The 20,606-nt window shown below is 53.5% G+C and overlaps 2 protein-coding genes across 4 annotated transcripts in view; one reads left to right on the top strand and one right to left on the bottom strand.

Annotated features, from left to right (window-relative positions):
• The first annotated feature begins 4,332 nt into the window (after nucleotides 1-4,332).
• Nucleotides 4,333-17,628, top strand: SLC34A1 (solute carrier family 34 (type II sodium/phosphate cotransporter), member 1). Of its 3 annotated transcripts, none has more exons than XM_010846554.1 (13): nucleotides 4,333-4,435; nucleotides 5,380-5,508; nucleotides 5,657-5,806; nucleotides 5,891-6,019; nucleotides 6,091-6,234; nucleotides 7,160-7,271; nucleotides 7,393-7,588; nucleotides 7,670-7,765; nucleotides 13,916-13,985; nucleotides 14,242-14,409; nucleotides 15,601-15,717; nucleotides 15,818-15,942; nucleotides 16,642-17,628. In XM_010846554.1, the coding sequence occupies exons 2-13, from the start codon at nucleotides 5,400-5,402 to the stop codon at nucleotides 17,143-17,145; spliced, it is 1,920 nt and encodes a 639-aa protein (XP_010844856.1). In that variant the 5' UTR covers nucleotides 4,333-4,435; nucleotides 5,380-5,399; the 3' UTR covers nucleotides 17,146-17,628. The 3 variants fall into 3 exon arrangements, with proteins under 3 accessions (XP_010844856.1, XP_010844857.1, XP_010844858.1); XM_010846555.1 differs by having other exon boundaries at nucleotides 15,863-15,942; nucleotides 16,642-17,247; XM_010846556.1 differs by lacking the exons at nucleotides 13,916-13,985; nucleotides 14,242-14,409; nucleotides 15,601-15,717; nucleotides 15,818-15,942; nucleotides 16,642-17,628 and adding an exon at nucleotides 10,696-11,065.
• A 1,208-nt stretch (nucleotides 17,629-18,836) lies between these two features.
• PFN3 (profilin 3) overlaps nucleotides 18,837-20,606 on the bottom strand; it is a 5,028-nt gene continuing 3,258 nt past the window's right edge. Inside the window, exon 3 of the mRNA XM_010846548.1 lies at nucleotides 18,837-19,448. Within this exon, the coding sequence (XP_010844850.1) occupies nucleotides 18,889-19,302 (414 nt within the window). The 5' untranslated portion in view covers nucleotides 19,303-19,448 and the 3' untranslated portion in view covers nucleotides 18,837-18,888. The remainder of the gene's footprint in view (nucleotides 19,449-20,606) is intronic.

Genomic DNA, 20,606 nt, shown 5'->3' with positions numbered 1-20,606 from the left:
CAGAAAGGAGCAAGTAACCCCCGCTTGCCGCAACTAGAGAAAAGCCCGAGCCGCAATGAAGACCCAGGGTGGTGCGGTGCTTAGTCCTCAGTCGTGTCCGACCCTTCGTGACCCCATGGACTGGAATGTTAGTTGTTCCTCCTTTGCTTGTTGTCAAACTTTAGGTCCCACAGAAAACTCATGTGAAGCAAACGGTGTATATTTAAGGAGAAAATGAATCTCAACAGAGAACTGCAAAAACAGAGCTGGTTGTGCCGGATCCCAAGGCTCGCACCCTTTCTGATCCACATACTGGCTCTTGGTACCATTCTCCACTCCATTCAGCAATTATGCAACTCCTAGAGAGACCCTTGTCATCCTTGTGATGAAATTCCAAGTCTGTCACCTGCCCCATTCATGTTAGCTGCACTGTCTCTGCTCCTACCTCCCACTCCTTCCTCTGCCTAGCACTGCCCTGGTTCAGCTCTCCCAGGTCACTCAGTCTGCTCTGTTCTCACATTTCCTGACATCTCAGCAGTATTTGATCATGCTGACCAGGGTGTCTCTTTCAAAACGGGGATGATCCTGGCTTTTGGGGCACCTGCTTTTCTGCTCTTCCTCTGGGTTCCTACTGTACCTCTTCCTGTGTCCTCCCTCAAATGTGGGTGCTTGGCTGGGTCTCTCCTCACTGTGCCCACTCTCCCTGCGGGCACCTTCACCTGAGGCCATGCAGGCAGTAAGTCAAGTCACACTGGGCCCCTAGCTGTGACCGGATGCTGGTCTAAAGGCTAGCAGGGACAGGATTTAAAAGCAACAGGGGTGACATGGTGAGATTTGCCTTTTGAAAGGTGGCTGGCAGTTTTTCTGGAGATGGGATTGCGGGGAGCCACCGGACAGAAAGGCTATTGCACTAAGCCAGCTGAGAAATGGTGGCCAGGACAGGAGGTGGCAGAAGGATTAGGAAGCTCCCGGAAAAGAAAAATTGGGAAAATAGGGGGATGGATCTGAGACCAGGGGGTGGAGGCAAACACGTGTCAAAGATGCCTGCTCCAGGTCTGGGTCTGGGTCTGGCCCATGTGCTGCTCACTGAGGTCAGAATGTGCTGGAGGCCCCACGTGGGGGTAGGAGCATGCCGTGTGCATCAGACCTGCAGCTCCAACTGCCTGCACCAGAGACATCTCAGACACAGCAGTACAGTTCAGAACAGACAGATCTTGGCATCTTCCCTCCAAAACTGCTCCTCCTGCGTGCCTTTTCTCAGTGTGAGGCACCGCCAACCACCCAGGCTCCAGGTCCAGAGGTCTGGGGGAGGCCGTGGCTGGAGTAGAGGTGAGCAGACAGGGTGGGACCCACCATTCAGGGGACACACAGAGTCTGTCACAGAGGAGGGGAGGAGGCAGGCTGTGAGCAGAAGCTGAGATGAGCAGAGGGGCTGAAATGCTTGGGGGCTGGGGTGTGGCCACCTTCTCCACTGCTCTCAAGAGTCCCAAAGGCAGTTCTGATCACCTCTATGCTTTTGCTAGGGCTGTGGTAGCCCCATGCATGAGTGCTCAGTCACTTCAGTTGTGTATGACTCTTTGTGAGCCCATGGACTGTAGCCCACCAGGCTCCTCTGTCCATGGGATTTTCCAGGCAAGAATCCTGGAGTGGGTTGCCATACCATCCTCTAGAAGATCTTCCCGAACCAGGGATCGAACCCACGTCTCTTGCATCTCCTGCACTGGCAGGCAGATTCTTTAGCACTGAGCCACTGGGGAAGACCCAAGGAGCCCCACTCCCCCCAAAATATTTTTGGAATTGGTGCATGTCCACAGCATTTTGTAACTGTATCTCCTGTGAGGCATTTCATTAATAACTGTCTCCCCCTGCTAAACCCTGAGCTGAGGTCAGGGGAGGTAGGCTTCAAAACTGTCAAAGGTCCAAACCTTCTTAAAAAGGAGACGTGCCTCCAGTTCATAAGGAGCACCTTGGATACCACTGCTCCTGCCTGGAGCCTGACTGGAGCAGGCAGGAGAGAGGACCACGCCTGTGGGTGGGGGTCCCTGGAACCACTATGGGTGGGGATGTTTGTACCCAGACAACCTCCAAACCCATCAGGGCCTCTGAGCTTCAGGATGAATCCAACAGAAGAATACAGTAATAACTGCATTTCCCTGGATAAGCAACACCCCTACCACCCGTGAATGAACCCCAATCTTACCCAAATCACTTCCTCCAAGTAAGAGAGGTTCTAGAACACCCATAGGTTCAACATGTAAATTAGGGTTCATAACTGAATGTGATGCAATCACTAAAAACAATATGTGTGCTGGGTGTAAAGACAGAGGAAAAGGCTTGTGTTAGAATGTTAGATGAAAGAAAGCAAGATGCAGTCTTCTGCTGCTGCTGCTGCTAAGTCGCTTCAGTCGTGTCCGACCCTGTGCGACTCCATAGATGGCAGGCACAGGGAAAAAAGACGAAAGGTAGTGTCTTAGACACCACAGTGATGTTTCTGGGTAGCAGGATTGCTTTTATTTTCCTTTTGCTCTGAATGGAGACCCTTCTAGTAAGCACCCGGTGGCTGATTCCCTGCCTTAGTTCTTCAGAATCTTCCAGAACAAGCCATATGGCTTATCCTCCAAACCAGGGCACTTTGCAAAATGAAAGGGACTCTGGGCCAACAGTCATAACCCAGATGTGGCCAGGCAAACTGGGACTCATGATCACTCTACTCAAAACCAATCCCAGGCACGCCTCCATCCCCCTCACCCTCGTGGGTTTTGTGGCCTGAACTACCATGGCCGCAGTGTGGGGCTGCTGGGATCCAAATGCAGGTTGGCCTGTTTCCTTGCTCTTAGTCACTTCAACAGTCTATTGTGAACTCTACGCAGTGGATAATCCCACAGTGCTGTGCAAATTAAGCACTAATATTAAAGAGGGAAGTGGACAAAAATGTCCATCCTCCTTGAAGGAAAACACTGGGTCTGTGTCACCCTAAGATGTGTAAGATGTTGAGCAATGAGAGGGCTGTTGAGCCAAGAGCTGTTGACCTGAAACAGGGCTTAGAATCTGGAGAAGTTGGGGCCATTTCTTTGGCAGGGACACTTCAACCATCCTAGAAACAGTGAAAGGGGCATGAGAGCATGAAGAGAACAAACAAGCTGAGGTCCTTTGTTCAAGGCACTGAGATGGGTCGTTTAGTTCATTGAGTCCTACAGCTCCCATATAAATCCATATTCATTGCCATTTTCTAAATCCCTGAGAAAGGAATGACATGTCTCTATGAGGTTAGGGCTCCCAACTCAGGCTTCAAGGTCCTATAAAAGGGAAAGAAACTTTCAAAGACTCCCTGCATTTCAGGGACTCCTCAACAGACCTCAGGTCATCATCAGCTTGTTGATCCAGAAACCCAGCTGTGATACACCTCCTCTCCCTCCACCACCCCCAACACCAGTTGTTCCGCCCAAGCATAACAACTACTTGGGCAGACAATAAAGATTCCGCCTGCAATGTGGGAGACCTGAGTTCGATCCCTGGGTTGGGAAGATCTCCTGGAGAATGGAATGGCTACCCACTTAAGTATTCTTGTCTGGAGAATTCCATGGGCTGTATATTCCATGGGGTCGCAAAGAATACAACTAGGGCCTAACAATTTCAAATTTCAATAAAAAGCATCCTGGGAGCGCACATTCTCCTCTCCGTTTCTTTTCTTCACATTCTCCTCTCCGTTTCTTTTCTTCCCACTTAGATTCAGACCTCATCCTCTATCACCTGGACCATCTCATCACCCTCTTACCTGGTCTCTCTGCTTCCAGACTCACTCCCCTTGACTCATGCCAACCCTCCCACACCCAGAACCATTCTAAAGTGTAGACCAGGCCCTGCCCCATCCAAGTAGGGGCTTCACATTCTCTTGGGTCATATCTCAGATCTAGGGTTGTGGACCTTCCACGGTTGAGCACTACACAGCCCCTTTGAGATTGTCTTCTGCTGTTTCCTCCATCACACACTCTCTCTCCTTCAAATGTCCTTAAGGACACTCAGAGGCAAAGCAAGTATAAAGTGTGTTTGGGTTACCTCCTGGGGAGTACTGTCTGGCCAAGAATGAGGGAAAGAGGCCAGAGCCATGGCGTCTCTGGGGACTCTGAGAATGAGGTGCCTGAGTGACATCAGAGTCTCTGCCTAGGGACATGGGATCATCTGTGCCATCCTTGCCGGTTCTGAGTCACAGTTCAGGCTGGGTATCTGTGTGGGAGAGGAAAGAGCCTATCCACAGACTCCCCCTGCAGAGCTGACGATTAGCAATTAACCAGGAGGAATCTCCGGGATGAAGTTAATTGGGGAACAGAGGGAGGGAAGCTAGATTCTAGGGACTTTGCCCTTGACCCAAAGGTATAAAGAGAAGGTCCTAGCTTTTCCTCAGGCTCCTAGGGCTTCCCTGAGCTGCTTGGCAGGAGCTGAAACACAGAACACCGAGGTGAGTCTAGAGTCCCCACATCCCAATCCCATCTCCATCTTAGCAGAAAATGGGCCCCTTGCCCCTGTCCTTACTGTGCTCCCATTTCCCATCCCCTGTAACATCTCAGTCCCAGCCCAGCCTGGCTCACTGCCTCAGAGTCTGCAGAATGGACTCATGCTCTTCCAGGGCTTGGAATTCAGCTCTGCATGGTCCCCAACCCCAACAGTCAGGACCCTTAGAATAAGGTTGAGGGGTGGAGGGTGGGGGTGCTGAAGTAGATGGGGGTACTCCCACCCCAACAGCCACTGAGAACTCTTGGGGCAGTTCAGGGGGTCCTAAAGCAAATTGGAGACTTCCCAGACTTGGGGTCTGGGTGGGGACCCTCCTTAACTAAACCAGTCCCGGTCTGAGCCTCATACACGGCAGAAAGTCCCGTCAGTGTTTGTATTGCTGGGGCAGAGCAGGGAAGGGTAGGGATGGATAGGGAAAGAAGTTCACTTGTGAGGGTGAACCCCTGTACCTCTGGGACACCTCTGGTGGTACCTTCCTCTGTCATCAGAATGCTTGTTCCTGTTGCCACGTTCCATCGATCTGAGGGATTATTTCATTGACATCTGTTTCTCTGCTAGACTTTGAGCTTCCTGGGGGCAGAAGCTGTATCTGTATTTAGCTAGCTGTACTCCAGCATCGAGCTCAGTACCTTAGAAAGAGTAGATGCTCAATAAATACTTGCTGAATGAATGAATGAATCCCCAAATCTGTGCTGAGCATCTGTGTGCCTCTTTGGGTATGTGTGGTGGTGGAGGGTGTGCTTCACTGGGGGTGTGTTCGGGATCACACACCATGGGCGTTTGTGCAAGTGAGTGTATGGGTGTGGATGTAGGGGGATGAGTGTGTGAGTGTGTGTCAGTTTCCGGGGCACAGCAGTTATCACTCAGTTTTGCTATGCATCTGACACGCAGGCCCACAGTGTGCACTTGAGATGATGTCTTATGGAGAGAAGGTGGGAGGCCGGGCTGTCTCCCCACTCCCAGTCCGTGGTGGGCACATGATGCATGGAGCGGCCTTTGCCTATGTGCCCAGCCCACAGGGTGAGTGCTACTCCCACCCCGGACCCTGTTTGCCCTCTGTTGCCTACGGCCCCACCCCGGAGGGAGGCCTCTAGCCCTCCGCCCAACCCTTCCAACCCTCCCTGGGACATGAGGCCTCAGGCAAATCCTGATCAGCCTTGTTCCCCAGTCTTGCACAGGATTCCAGGGACCTCGGCCTATGGCTTCCCCAGCGTGGGCCCCGTGGCCCTCCCAGAGCATGGCTGCCCCTATGGGGAGGTTGTGGAGCACCATGACCCACTGCCTGCCAAGCTGGCCCTGGAGGATGAGCGGAAGCCAGGTGGGCCTGGGTTGAGGTAGCAGGGGTGTTGGCAGTCATTGGCAGAACCCTCTACCCCCTGCACTCACAACCACCTGTCTCCAGAACCCGGATTGGTCCAGAAGCTGCACCGGGCTGGCGTGACTCTCCTCAAGGTGCCACTGATGCTTTCCTTCCTCTACCTCTTCGTCTGCTCCCTGGACGTGCTCAGCTCGGCCTTCCAGCTGGCTGGAGGTAGGGCAGAGGGGAGGGAGCCAGGGAAGGGGCCCGAAGCGTCTCGGACAATGTTGGCTTATGTTCCTCAGGGAAGGTGGCTGGCGACATCTTCAAGGACAACGCCATCCTGTCCAATCCGGTAGCGGGCCTGGTGGTGGGGATCCTGGTGACTGTGCTGGTACAGAGCTCAAGCACCTCCACATCCATTGTGGTCAGCATGGTCTCTTCTGGCTGTGAGTTGGCCCACCAGGGTCAGGGAGAGTAGAGGGGGCTTCGATGCTGGACCTGGGGCTCTGGGTGGGAAGAGCAGGAGACAGGGGCAGAGGACAATGGGCTGCTCTGGCATCTCCCACTCTATTCTCCAAAGCGTGGCCTTGAGTCTCAGCCAGGAGGGGTGCCCAGGAGCCAGGAAGGGTGGCAAGTGGGGAGTACAGGCCCAGGAAGTCTCACTTCCATGTTGCCACACACTCACTCATTCCATCAGTCGGGGGAACAGAACCAGAGGAATCAGAGAAACAGAACCTGCAGGAGGTATAGAGACATCTACGATTTATCACAAGGAACTGACTGTCGTGATTGCAAGGCAGGCTGGGCAGGCCATGGGGAAGGGCAGGCCAGAACTCAGAGGCAGAAGCCGATACCACAGGGCACAGGTGGAATTTCCTCCCCAGGGAAGCCTCAGTTTTGCTCTTGGGGCCTTTCATCTCACTGGATGAGGCCCACCCAGATTACTGAGATTAATCTTGTTTCCTTAAGGTCAACTGATTGTTGAGGGAAATCACAGCAACATCTAGATCAGAGTTGCATTGAGTAACTGGGTACTAGCCAAGCTGACACATGAAACTGACATCACACTCGTGTACGTATGTGCACACACAAGCACAGAGGCACAATTGCATATAGGACCCATGTCCTGATGGACACGCACCCACACACACAGTCACATATTCGCAGGGGCAGTAGGCATATGTGAACGTCAGTTTACACGCATGCACACAGCACATGCCCCTCGTACCTGTGATGTCAAGGCTTAGCAGAGTCAGCAGCATGGCAAGAATGCCAGCTGAAGCAGGGATGTGGGCAACGGGTCTTACAGGAGGAACTGTGGGGGCAAGAGTTGGGTGGCCGCCCCACCCAGCTCCTGCCTCCTTCTACCAGTGCTGGAGGTGAGCTCTGCCATCCCCATCATCATGGGCTCCAACATCGGCACCTCCGTCACCAACACCATTGTGGCCCTGATGCAGGCGGGGGACAGAACTGACTTCCGGCGGTGAGGGGGGAGTGGGGAGGGGCCTGTCCTTGTTGGGGGAGGGTGGTCCCTCATGCTAGGAGCCCCTAGTATGAGCATCTCCCGGCTCCAGCCTGCTCTGCAATGTGGCCTCCCTGCCCAGGGCCTTCGCGGGGGCTACTGTACACGACTGCTTTAACTGGTTGTCAGTTCTGGTGCTGCTGCCCCTGGAGGCTGCCACAGGGTACCTGCACTGCATCACTCGACTTGTGGTGGCCTCCTTCAACATCCGCGGCGGCCGCGATGCCCCTGACCTGCTCAAGATCATCACGGAGCCCTTCACTAAGCTCATCATCCAGGTAGAGGCAAGGCGGGTGTGGGGTGGGGCCCAGGGGATTGTAGGACCTCACCCTCACACCCACCGACCACACTGCCCACAGCTGGACAAGTCTGTGATTACCAGCCTTGCCTCGGGGGACGAGTCCCTGAGAAATCACAGCCTCATCCGGGTCTGGTGTTACCCAGACCCCACAGAGGTGAGTACCGGGTCCAGCCTTGGTGAGAAGACTCCCTCTTCAGATAGCTGACTGCTAGCGTCATGGTCTGGTTAAAATCTCTGCAGAGACCTTGGCCGGAGAAGGCAATGGCAACCCACTCCAGTACTCTTGCCTGGAAAATCTCATGGACGGAGGAGCCTGGTAGGCTGCAGTCCATGGGGTCGTGAAGAGTCGGACACGACTGAGCAACTTCACTTTCACTTTTCTCTTTTATGCATTGGAGAAGGAAATGGCAACCCACTCCAGTGTTTTTGCCTGGAGAATCCCAGGGACGGGGGAGCCTGGTGGGCTGCCGTCTATGGGGTCGCACAGAGTCGGACACGACTGAAGTGACTTAGCAGCAGCAGCACCAGAGACCTTGGCAATCCTTTAGCTTGGGAGGACAAGTAGGGGGCACTTCTGCTATGATACTGCACCTGTGGCGGATATTGCTACACCCTCCCAGGCTCACACCGGCTTCAGGCAGCCATTGCTAATCAATTAGAGTTGGCATGTTATTGAATTAGCCCAAAGATCAGTTCTCAAAGTGTGGGCCAACGGCACACCTACCACCTGGGAACCCACTAGAGACGCAAAGCATCTGGCCCTTTCCTAGACCCACTAAATTAGAAAAAAGAAATCTGGTGGAGCCCAGCAGTCTGCATTTCAACAAGCCCACTAGTTGAAGAACCACTGATCTGGCTCAACCCTGTGGTTTCACAGGTAAAGAAATAGGCTCCAAGAGGCTAAGAAACCCTTTAAAGCTTGTTCTACCACTTCAGGGCCCCAAGCATAGGTCTTGCATTCTAGGGCTGTCTCTCCCCATCGGGATCTAGGGACTTGCTTAGTGACAGCTCTGCCCAGGTAATGTGGGCAGAGGAAGGCAGGGAGAGAGCGCTACAAGGATGCCTGGGAAAACCAGGACCAACAGGGAACCAGCCCAGGAGCAGGACAAGAAGGCCATGGAGACCTCACGGGAGACACACAGCCACTTGTACTGATACTTGTACTCCTTCTGCTGGAGACTGCTGCAGGCTTGTGTCCCCTTGTCCTGTGTGTTCTCCTGCTGTTTCCTGGCTTCTCACGCCTGGAATGAGGCTCCGTTTGGATCAGTTGGACACTCATTGACCAGCCATCACACCAGGCTAACAAAGAAGCAGGCAATTACCACACTTTCTCATTTAGCCATCAAATAAGGAAAACGCTTCATCAAAACCATAATCCACAGTATCTGCTGCTGCTGCTGCTAAGTTGCTTCAGTCATGTCCGACTCTGTGCGACCCCACAGACAGCAGCCCACCAGGCTCCCCCATCCCTGGGATTCTCCAGGCAAGAGTACTTGAGTGGGGTGCCATTGCCTTCTCCAATCCACAGTATCTACTTCCCCTTGATTATGACATACAAGTCACGCCATCAAGAAAGAAAGATGAGGAAACAGCACAGCTTCTTCACTCCCTACTTGATGTTCCTGGACTTTATCCCAGCGTGAACAGAAAACATTCTTTCAACCAGCCCTGCAAGCTTCCTTTGCATCTGAGTGGCACACAGCTCCAGCTCAGTGCTGAGTATTCAAGGCAGTTCGATATCAAAAAACCCATGCAGACAGCTTTTGCAGTGGCTTTATGACCCCACTAACACATCTCTCCTCACAAGCACGCTGGGCACTCTCCAAGCTCTCTGAATCACTAAAATCCCCTCTGCTTCACTGCAAAGTGAGTCACACACTTTGATCAAAAAGCGAGCTGTGGAAGGGAGTTCCTCGGCCCGTGGTGATCCTTGCTTACTGAAATCCCCGCCACCTGCCTGCAGCTGCATTCGGCCAGTCTCCCTTTGCAGGATGCAAACGGGGCCCTCACCTGATGGAACTCTTAGTGATGCTGGTGAGGCAGACATGGTCCACCTGGAACTTGAGGTCCAGTGACCAGAAGCAAGCTGCCCAGTTCCCTGTTTTCACACGTTCCTCCATGGCTCCTGCTACCACTCGCCCGTGCACTGGTTTCTCAACCCAGCCCTCCTGGGGAAACCTTTCCTTGACAGCAGGGTCCAGATAGAATTTCCTTGGCCTGGAGAGTGGCAGAGGGTGGGAGGTAAGCTCCCGGTCCTGGCCCTCTCTCTGGGACAGTCCCCTCAGGAAAGTGGTTCACAATCAGGTGCCCTGGCAGCTCCTCCTACACATTTTTCCTTTGGCCACTGGGTCTCCCTGTGGCCCCTTCTGACCTGTTCTCACTGCCTCCAGCTTGCACCAAGCCAGGCCCAACATCGCCTGAGCCAGCCTCCAGGGCACCTATGTGATTGGCAGTCTGGGATTTTCCAGATGGTGAAAGAAAAAGCCAGAGTTGGTATTAGTATTCCAACAACTCTTGATGCTCAGGGGATCCTGACACTGTCCTGGGAATTACCTTCCTGTTTGGTCACCCTGTGGATTGTCAACCCTACATGCATGGATGAAAGAAGCTTCTTCCACAGACTTGCAACCTGGGAGGCAGGGATTATCACACCCCATTTTTAAAAATTTATTTATTTTTTGACTGCGGTGGGTCTTTGTTGCTGCACATGGGCTCTCTCTAGTTGCGGTGAGTGGGGGCTACTCCCTAATTGTGGTATGTGGGCTTCTCACTGTGGTGGCTTCTCTTGTTGCAGGGCACGGGCTCCAGGCTTCAGCAGTTGTAGCTCGAGGGCTCAGTAGTTGTGATACAGAAGCTTAGTTGCTCTGCAGCACGTGGGATCTTAGTTCCAGGACCAGGGACCCAACCTGTGTCCCCTACCTTGGCAGGCAGATTCCTAACCACTGGACCAGGGAAGCCCCTCACAACCCCATTTTAAACAGGCTCAGACAGGTTTGTCCAAGGCTATGCAACTGAGGGGGGACCAAAGTCCTGGCGTAAACTACACCCCACACTCCTGACTCTCCATTTCGACTTCTCTTCCAGATGTATATCCCACCATATGTGTCCATTGCCCACTCTGACTATCCTGCATAAATGCCAGCAGGTGACCACAGCCACTTGGAGACCTTCCGGGGTGATAGGTAGGGCTGTAAAAATGAATTCTCCTCTTCGCCACCAGAGGGTGCCACTAGCACGGCACTCACGCTCTGCTTCCAGGAAAACAAAGACCCTAGAACACCCCTTCTCCTGGAGGAGCCGCTTCAGTACAGGCCCAAACACTGCTGCTATTTCCCCGCCCACCTCCCGCCGGGGTGGTGGGGAGAATTCTTGGAGCTCACATCCCTCTGTGAGCTTAATCTGGTGGCTCTGATGGTGAAAAGGCTGCCTGGAATGCAGGAGACCTGAGTTCAATCCCTGGGCTGGGAAGATCCTCTGGAGAAGGAAATGGCAACCCACTTCAGTATTCTTGCCTGGAGAATCCCATGGACAGAGGAGCCTGGCGGGCCATAGTCCATGAGCTCACAAAGAGTCAGACATGACTGAGCAGCTAACACTTTCACATTTTCAGTTGCCAGAGGTCTTCTTAGTTTGGGTTGTCTCTTCAGGCACATAAATTCCACACTTTCTTTTTCCAGATTTCTCACAACTAGCCCCTGGGGAGAAGTGGGCTGCATTATGGACCGCACGCTGCAGACAAGGAAAAGGAGGCTCAGAGAGGTTTCGTGTTTGGTCCAGTGTCACACAGCAGGGAGTGCTCAGCTGGGGTTTGAGCACAGCTCTTTTCTTACCCTGCTTTAGAGAAAACAGGCTCAGTGAGGTGGCATGACCTGCGCAAGATAGTTGGGATAAAAAGCAGGACTGAACTCAGATCTGCCTGATAGCAAAAACCTGGCTCCCTCCCAGTTACTATCGCTTTCCCAGCCAGCTTTTGCAATCAAGCCCATCAGAGACCATTTTCTCTGACTTCTCAGCCTGTGATTATGGCCAAGGCTTGAAGGTGCTGCAGGGCTCTAATATGGGTGCACAGATGAGTGCGCTGCCCCACTCACGGGACTACATGCCACTAAAATAAGCCCCGATTTAAAGTCATGTGCCATAAGTAGTTCTTATCTCTAACAAGTGTGTGTTAGTCACTCAGTTTTGTCTGACTCTTTGTAAACCGCATGGACTCTAGCCCACCAGGCTCTTCTGTTCATGGAATTCTCCAGACAAGAATACTGGAGTGGGTTGCCAATTCCTTCTCTAGGGGATCTTTTCCAACCCAGGGATCGAACCCTGGTCTCCCACATTGCAGGCAGATTCTTTATCATCTGAGTCAGCAGGGAAGCCCATCTCTAACATACATTTTTTTTAAATGACACAATTTAGAATAAAACATAAAGGAGCTGTAAATCCAAGTGCCATACCCCACTTGAGCCCCTCCCCCCAGCACCCAGGGAGGTCAGAGGGGTATGAGCTGCTGACCCCTTAGGGAGAATGGGACCAGGGTCTATATCAGCTCCCACAGGTGGCAGAATGTGGTGACAGACACTGTGGCTCTTGCATTTTGCTAGGGACCCAAGGAGTCACTACCCCTTTCCAGGACCCAAGTTGTCCTTCGTGACATGGGTTTTCTGCAGCCAAGCCTGGCCCACTTTCTCCTTTCACTGACAGGATGCTGGGGGAAAGGTAAGGAGCCTCAGCTTGCATTTTTTAAAAAGAACTCCTTAGGGAATTCCCTGGCAGTCCAGGGGTTAGGACTCCACAGTTTCACTGCCGAGGGCCTGGGTTCAATCCCTGGTCAGGGAACTAAGACCCTACAAGCTGTGCCAGGAAAAAAAAAAAAATCCCTAACTCAAGAAGGCTACAAAGGAGTTGTCCCCAGGTCAGACTGGCCTTCACAGAATTATAAAGTACATCTTGAAGCAGTTGCCAACATTTACAGATTGGGAGATTTTATCTAAATGTTCAGAGTTTTGGTTTCTCTTGTAAAAGCAGGCCCTGTGGCTGAGCTGGGCTGCATCTCTGGATGGTGACAGTGGCCTGGAGCTCAGCAGCTGCTGCCCCTTTAGACCCAACATGCTTCCCAACACCTCCACACACAGCCTGAGCCCCTCATCTAGGCGACCTGCCTGGCCCTGGGCCCTCTGAGTTAAAGGACCTCCTCGGGAACCCTCTCCTCTTCACTGACATTAGAGGGGGAGGGAAGAAATATGGGGCCTGGGCCCTCGGCTCCATCCTCTCTGGACAAGGAGTTGAGGAAAACTCCAGAACTTGGGCTAGATGCCCGAGGGGAGAGGATGGGGCAAGGGTACCAGGGAAGAGGGGGGCACTGAGGCAGGGATTGATAATAAAAGATGGGAAAGGGAGAGTTTCCAGAAGTGGGCCATGCTCAGCAGCATCCAGGGCCAAGGAGAGGTGGGAGAAACATGGACAAGACGCTATCTGATCAGGAGGCCCCTGCAGGCCCCGGTGAGAGCCAGATCAGTGAGTTGATGCAGTAGAGTATTCTGAGGGCCAACTTCAGCCAGATTCTCCTGTGGCAGATGTTTTCACCCCCATTTCATCACTAGAGGAAACAGAGGGCAAGCAAAGCACCCAGGGGCATGCAGTCACAAGGACCACCTGTATCCTCTCCATCCCCATCTCTCCCTAACCCCCATTTTAGCCCCAGTCTCAGAATGCATTTTCCTAAATTTGCTATGTCAATCTCAGCCATGAAATTAAGACGCTTGCTCCTTGGAAGGAAAGCTATGACCAACCTAGACAGCATATTAAAAAGCAGAGACATTAGTTTGCCAACAAAGGTTCACTTAGTCAAAGTTATGGTTTTTCCAGTGGTCATGTATGGATGTGAGAGTTGGGCCATAAAGAAAGCTGAGCGCTGAAGAATTGATGCTTTTGAACAGTGGTGTTGGAGAAGACTTTTGAGAGTCCCTTGGACTGCAAGGAGATCAAATTAGTCAATCCTAAAGGAAATCAGTCCTGAATATTCATTGGAAGGACTGATGCAGAAGCTGAAGCTCCAATACTTTGGCCACCTGATTTGAAGAACTGATTTATTAGAAAATACTCTGATGCTGGGAAAGATTGAAGGCAAGAGGAGAAGTGGATGACAGAATGAGATGGTTGGATGGCATCATCGACTTGATGGACATGAGTTTGAGCAAGCTCTGGGAGTCAGTGGTGGACAGGGAAGCCTGGTGTGCTGCAGTCCGAGGGGTTGCAAAGAGTCAGACATGACTGAGCAACTGAACTGAACTGACCTCTCCTCTTAATCTAGGTTCCCACTCCTATGCCCAGGGCAGAGGCCAACACCAGCCGGATGCTCAGGAATGCCACCCTGGAGAAATGTGAGTGCCCACAGTATGGGAGATGTCCAGCCCAGCAGGGAAGAGCCTGGCAGAGGCAGGGCTATCTTCCACCTGGCCACTGCTGCTTCCAGCCCAGGAGGACATCTGTTGGCCAGCCTAGCTCCTGGGCTGGGGTCAGGCTCTCATGTAGAGGTTAAAGGAACACGAGGCTCTGAGTCCAAGAGGGTGGCAAAGGTTGGGGGCTGGGAGCCAGATTGAGGGGGCAGCAACTTGATACCACTCCCCAACCCCACAGGCAACCACATCTTTGTGGACACGGGGCTGCCTGACCTAGCTGTGGGGCTCATCCTGCTGGCTGGCTCCCTGGCACTCCTGTGCACCTGTCTCATCCTCCTTGTCAAGATGCTCAACTCTCTGCTCAAGGGCCAGGTGGCCAAGGTCATTCAGAAGGTTATCAACACTGGTGAGCCCCAAGTGGTGGATGGGCAGGCCCCAGGACGGGCCTTCTGGATCTTGTTAATACTTCTACTGCCTTACTGTGTGATCTGGGTAAAGCCCTACCATCTTTGAGCCTCAGTTTCCCCATGTGAACAAAGAACAGGTTGGACTGGGTGATATATGAGGTCCCTGAGATGCTGACAAGCTGGGAATCTGTGGCTGCTTCCGTTCTAGCAGGTGGCTCCAAAGGGATTCCCAGAGGCCATTGTTTGATTCAATTAACAGTCATTAAGTTCCCTCTGTGTACCAAGCACAGAGTGGTGTGAGGGATACAGAGGTGAGCCTCACAGAGATGGCTCTTGCCCTCAGGGGGCTCATAGCACATATGGGAAGACAGTAAAAAAAAAATGATCGAGGGGGGATGAATTTAGATAAAAGAGAACAGTAACTGCCAAACAGAAAGCAAAAATAGCAAATAGAGTACGGAAGAGTTGCTTTTGATAGGTGGTCAGTGGCTTCTGTGCAGAGGTGACATTTGAGCAGGGACCTACATGTGAAGCAGTCAGACGTGGCCGGAGAGCTTTTTGAGTGGCGGGAACAGTACATGCAGAGGCTCTGAGGCAGGCTTGTGGCAGAGAAAGGTGGCCAGCCCTGTGGTGGGAGCTTGGTGAGTGAGGTGGACAAAGCCAGGGAGAGGTCAGCGAGGTAACAGGGCCCCGCAGGCTGCACTTAGAGCCTGGACTTTATCCAGGGCGATGGGGGCACTTGGGGGGTTGGGGCAGTGACACCATTTAAGCCTCACGTTGAGCTTTGGGGACCCCACCTGGCATGGGCAGAGGCCGTATGACAAATGCTGGAATAAGGGGCATTTGTGGATCTGTGAGAGTTCAGAGGAAGGAGAAGCAAAGTCTGCCTGGGGACTGGGGTCAGGGAGGGCTCTCCAGCGGCAGAGATATCCACGCTGAGTCCTGAGCATGAATATTTAGGAGTGAGGAAGCTATCCCAGGCAGAAGGAACAAGGGAGCAAAAGTATGATGGAAGCAGGCTAAGAAGGGTCTTTAATCCAAGATCAAGGAGGACCAGGAGAAGCTGCCGCTGTTGAGTAGGAGACTGACAAGGTGCCACTTGGAAGCTGGCATTGGAGACCTCCTCCCCAAGAAACGTCCCTGCCCCTCTCAATCCCCTCCCACTGATCCAACTGACAGTTTCCTCGCAGACTTTCCCACCCCTTTCACCTGGGCCACAGGCTACTTTGCCATGGTGGTAGGGGCCAGCATGACCTTTGTCGTCCAGAGCAGTTCTGTGTTCACCTCAGCCATCACCCCACTCATCGGTGAGTCCTCACACGGAGGCAGGTTCGGGTGGGGAGGGGCCGGCAGGGAAAGGACTGAAGGAGGGAGCTGGGGAGCCCATGCCCTCTCCTCTGCCCTCAGGCCTCGGTGTGATCAGCATTGAGCGTGCCTACCCGCTCACACTAGGCTCTAACATTGGTACCACCACCACGGCTATACTGGCTGCCCTGGCCAGCCCCCGGGAGAAGCTGTCCAGTGCTTTCCAGGTGAGCTTGGGAGAGGAGCCCTGCCAGAGGGTGGGCAGGGCTAAGACTGGCACCTGAAGTCTGACCCATGTAGACAGTGTGTACCAAACAGTTTTTGACTGCCTAGTAGGGGGCACCTGCTATGCCAGACTCTATGGAAATGATATGGGCAAAGTATATCTGGCGCCACCATCAAGACCTTAGAGTCTAACAAGGGAGACATTGCTGAGAACCCAGAGTCAGACACGACTGAGCGCGCACACATGCCAATCAATGAACAAGAGTCGGTGGGATTCACACTCTAGGGAAGGGGTGCTGTTAGGAGGGGGACTAGCTCCATCTGGGGGATCAAGGACTGGGGGGCAGACAGCAAAGGGGTTGCTGCTCTAGGAGCAAAGGAGTAACTGGTAAGCCAGGATGTTGCCCACTCAGGAGGCCAGAGCTTCTGAACCAGAAATCAGTATGAATCTTTCAGCTCCCGTATCTGGATGGGATCTGCTGGGGAACTCCTGAGAGAGGGCTTAGTGGGAAGAAATGTGGAGAGTTTAGGGCAGCAGTTATGTACCCACTGGTCTGGAAGTATACCAGTGTTTCACTGGGGGCGTGCTAGCCCTCAGTGCTGACTTTCCTGCTGCCCAGAGCCGGTGTTCCCGTCATCTAATCCTGACTCAGGAGCTAGGGCCCATGCCCGCCTCCGCCCCTCTGCCCTCTCCCCTGCAGATTGCCCTCTGCCACTTCTTCTTCAACATCTCCGGCATCCTGCTATGGTACCCCATGCCCTGCACGCGCCTGCCTATCCGCATGGCCAAGGCATTGGGCAAACGCACGGCCAAGTATCGCTGGTTCGCTGTCCTCTACCTCCTCCTGTGCTTCCTGCTGCTGCCCTCGATGGTGTTTGGGCTCTCCATGGCAGGCTGGCGGGCTATGGTAGGTGTGGGTGCACCCTTCGGGGCCCTGCTGGCCTTCGTGGTACTTGTCAGCGTGCTGCAGAGTCGCAGCCCCGGGTGCCTGCCAAAGTGGCTGCAGACGTGGGACTTCCTGCCCCTATGGATGCACTCCCTGAAGCCCCTGGACCGCCTCATCACCCGTGCCACCCTGTGCTGTGCCAGGGCCGAGCCCCGCTCACCCCCACTGCCCGCCAGGGTCTTCCTGGAGGAACTGCCCCCTGCCACACCCTCCCCCCGCCTTGCCATGCCCCATCACCACAACGCCACCCGTCTCTAGACTCCAGCCCAGATGGCTGCCTGGAGCCAGAAGGGGCCTGTGTCTGAGATGCCCAGGGTGGAAGGGCAGAGGGGTGTGACTGGGCATGTGCCGGTGCTTGTACAGGTCCTGGGAGGTCTCGGCTTGTGCGGCTGAGAGTCAGTGTATGTGTGCGTGTGGGGGGGCCACATGCCAACTGCAAGGTATCTGGGTATGATTGTGAGTCCTTTGCATATGTTTTTGAAAGCCTGCACTTGTGTCCCTGTGTACGCACAACTCTGACTAGGCTGGGTGGGAATGAGGGTGAGTCTGTGTACGTGACCTACAGCTGTTTGCTAGGGCACAGATGTGGGTGCCTGAGTCACTGCTTGAATTCTCACCCCCTCCCTGCCACCTTCCTTCCTGCATGATACCATTCTCCTCATCCTCGCCCAGGGTTTCTGCATCTCCACTATAAGCCCCTTCCTAACACTGCCTGATTAAAAAGAAAAGAAAGAAATGAAACTCTTATTGTGCACTTGGAAATCTGCTTGCTCTCCATCTGGAGAGGAGGAACAGATCATGGTTTGGGGCTCAGCAGTACTGTCTCCCCTCCGAAAGAGAGCCTGCTGTGCTCTGGGAAAGCCAGCCAACAAGCTCTCCCCAACAATCCTCCTGACTCTGCCTAACGAGTCCAATCCACAATTCAAACTCCCTGGAAGCCACCTTGAGGGCTACCTTAAGGCAAATGAAAGGAGGGCTCTGTGCACCTCTATCTCCCAACCCCAGCAGGCTGACCTCTGCTCTCTACCTGTCTCCCTACCCTTCTCTGGGATAAAATCAGTTCTCCAGAAACCAAGTGACAGGTGGGGGCCCGTCAGGGCTACTGGAGGAAGGAGAGGGAGGGTGGAGATGGGCAAGAGAAGCCATGCCCTGGGCCCCAGTGTGCAGCGGGCAGAGACCAGCCACTTTCCCTCCCACCTTTATACTCTGCCTTTGGGCAGTAAACCAGGCTTCATTTAAGCCCACACAAGTTTTTCAATTCCTCCTCCCCCATAGGGCCCCCTGAACAGAGGTCTGCAGAAGGAGAGGCAAAGTGCAGGCAATGCCAAAGCTCCTCCCTCTAGTCCAGGGACATCTCTGGGGCCTTTGGATCCCAAAGTGGCAGGAAGACTGTAGGGCCCCGCATCTAGTTGTGATGGTCTACAACACTTGCCTCCCCACCTCCACATCCACCCGCTTTGAAGTGTTGTGGGGGGATGCAAGGGCCTGGAAGCCCCAGAGCTGTTCTCCAAGCTACCAACCCCATCATGTTACCCACCCACAGCCCTTGCTAGTGCTTCTTCTTGCTAGTTGGAGGTGAGAAGTACACTGGCCCCAGCTTAGGGAGTGGTGCAGGAGGGTGGGGAGGGGACTTCCTTTAGAGTTTGTCCCACACAGACTTGTGGAAGTTTTGTGGGAAAAGATACTCAGGTCTGAGTTGGAGGGTTTGAGGAGGCTATGCCTCCTCAGCTTGGATGTCCCTAGGGACCCTGGGGAGGCACCAAGGCCCTCGGACTCTGGCCTAGGGAGTTAGTCCAGAGGCAGGGCACCCATGGGAGGTCCTGAGATAGAGCCTAGGAGACTGGGAAGCCTCTGGACTCATACCAACCTCACCAGACACCCTTCTGCAAGGATCTAGTAAAGTACCTTCCTCATCAGCAATTCCCCCACTCCCCCTCACAACTCAAGTGTGAGTCCGCCACGCCCAGGTCAGACTTTATTCTGGATTGGCTGGCTGTCCTGCTAGGTGCCCTGCGAGCGCAGCCCATGGATCAGCTCGTGCATCGTCTTGTTGAGAATGCCCCCATGCACACCCCGCCGGCCCATGAGCACGAGAAGCGCCCGAGGCGTGTGGCCCACGCAGATGGCGCGCCCGTCCAGACCCTTGGTGCGTGCGTCTAGCACTCCGTCCCCCTCCGCCAGCAGGTGGTCTCGGATGACGCAGCAACGGCGGCCCGCCACGCACAGCCCGGCCTGCAGGAAGGTGCTCCGGTCTGGCCCGGTGAGCACACCCACCTCCTGCGGTGAGATGGCCGCCAGCAGGCCCCCAGGCCTCGAGGCCCACACGCAGCGATTGTCCGAGTGGCCCACAATGGCCACGTCGTCGATGCGCTGGTCCCGAAGCACTGCACTGATGTAACCTTTCCAGTCGCCCATTCCGGCTCAGAGTGCGCCCCTCGCTTCGCACTTTCCAGGGTTGTCCAGCTGCGCCATGTGCCTACGATGCCCAGGACACTATGACGTATTCAGGGGCGTGGTTATGAAGTTGAGGTAACCGTGACGTCACATAGGGGTTGCCTACGCTGGAGAATAGGGTGGGGGTGAGGCCGCGGTTGTACCTATCGCCTGAGGCGGTTTTAAAGTTGGCCTGAAGGAGGGAATTGCACAGCAGTCAAACTAACTCTAAAACAACAACAACGAAAACAAAGCTCTTACTTAAATGGTCCATCAGGCACAGCATCAGTTCAGTTCAGTCGCTCAGTCGTGTCCAACTCTTTGTGACCCAATGAATTGCAGCACGCCAGGCCTCCCTGTCCATCACCAACTCCCGGAATTCACTCAGACTCACTTCCATCGAGTCGGTGATGCCATCCAGCCATTTCATCCTTGTCGTCCCCTTCTCTTCCTGCCCCCAATCCCTCCCAGCATCAGAGTCTTTTCCAGTGAGTCAACTCTTTGCATGAAGTGGCCAAACTACTGGAGTTTCAGCTTTAGCATCATTCCGTCCAAAGAAATCCCAGGGCTGATCTCCTTCAGAATGGACTGGTTGGATCTCCTTGCAGTCCAAGGGACTCTTAAAAGTTCTCCAACACCACAGTTCAAAAGCATCAATTCTTCGGCACTCAGCCTTCTTCACAGTCCAACTCTCACATCCATACATGACCACAGGAAAAACCATAGCCTTAACTAGATGGACCTTTGTTGGCAAAGTAATGTCTCTGCTTTTGAATATGCTATCTAGGTTGGTCATAACTTTCCTTCCAAGGAGTAAGCGTCTTTTAATTTCATGGCTGCAGTCACCATCTGCAGTGATTTTGGAGCCCCAAAAAATAAAGTCTGACACTGTTTCCACTGTTTCCCCATCTATTTCCCATGAAGTGGTGGGACCGGATGCTGTGATATTCGTTTTCTGAATGTTGAACTTTAAGCCAACTTTTTCACTCTCCACTTTCACTTTCATCAAGAGGCTTTTGAGTTCCTCTTTGCTTTCTGCCATAAGGGTGGTATCATCTGCATATCTGAGGTTATTGATATTTCTCCCAGCAATCTTGATTCCAGCTTGTGCTTCATCCAACCCAGTGTTTCTCATGATGTACTCTATATATAAGTTAAATAAGCAGGGTGACAATATACAGCCCCGACGTACTCCTTTTCCTATTTGGAACCAGTCTGTTGTTCCATGTCCAGTTCTAACTGTTGCTTCCTGACCTGCGTACAGATTTCTCAAGAGGCAGGTCAGG

The sequence above is a fragment of the Bison bison genome, unplaced genomic scaffold (genome assembly GCF_000754665.1).
Source record: "Bison bison bison isolate TAMUID 2011002044 unplaced genomic scaffold, Bison_UMD1.0 scf7180017864238, whole genome shotgun sequence".
Classification (NCBI taxonomy): domain Eukaryota; kingdom Metazoa; phylum Chordata; class Mammalia; order Artiodactyla; family Bovidae; genus Bison; species Bison bison.
Note: the sequence above shows the minus strand (reverse complement) of the source record. Positions and strands in the feature narration are given on the sequence as shown.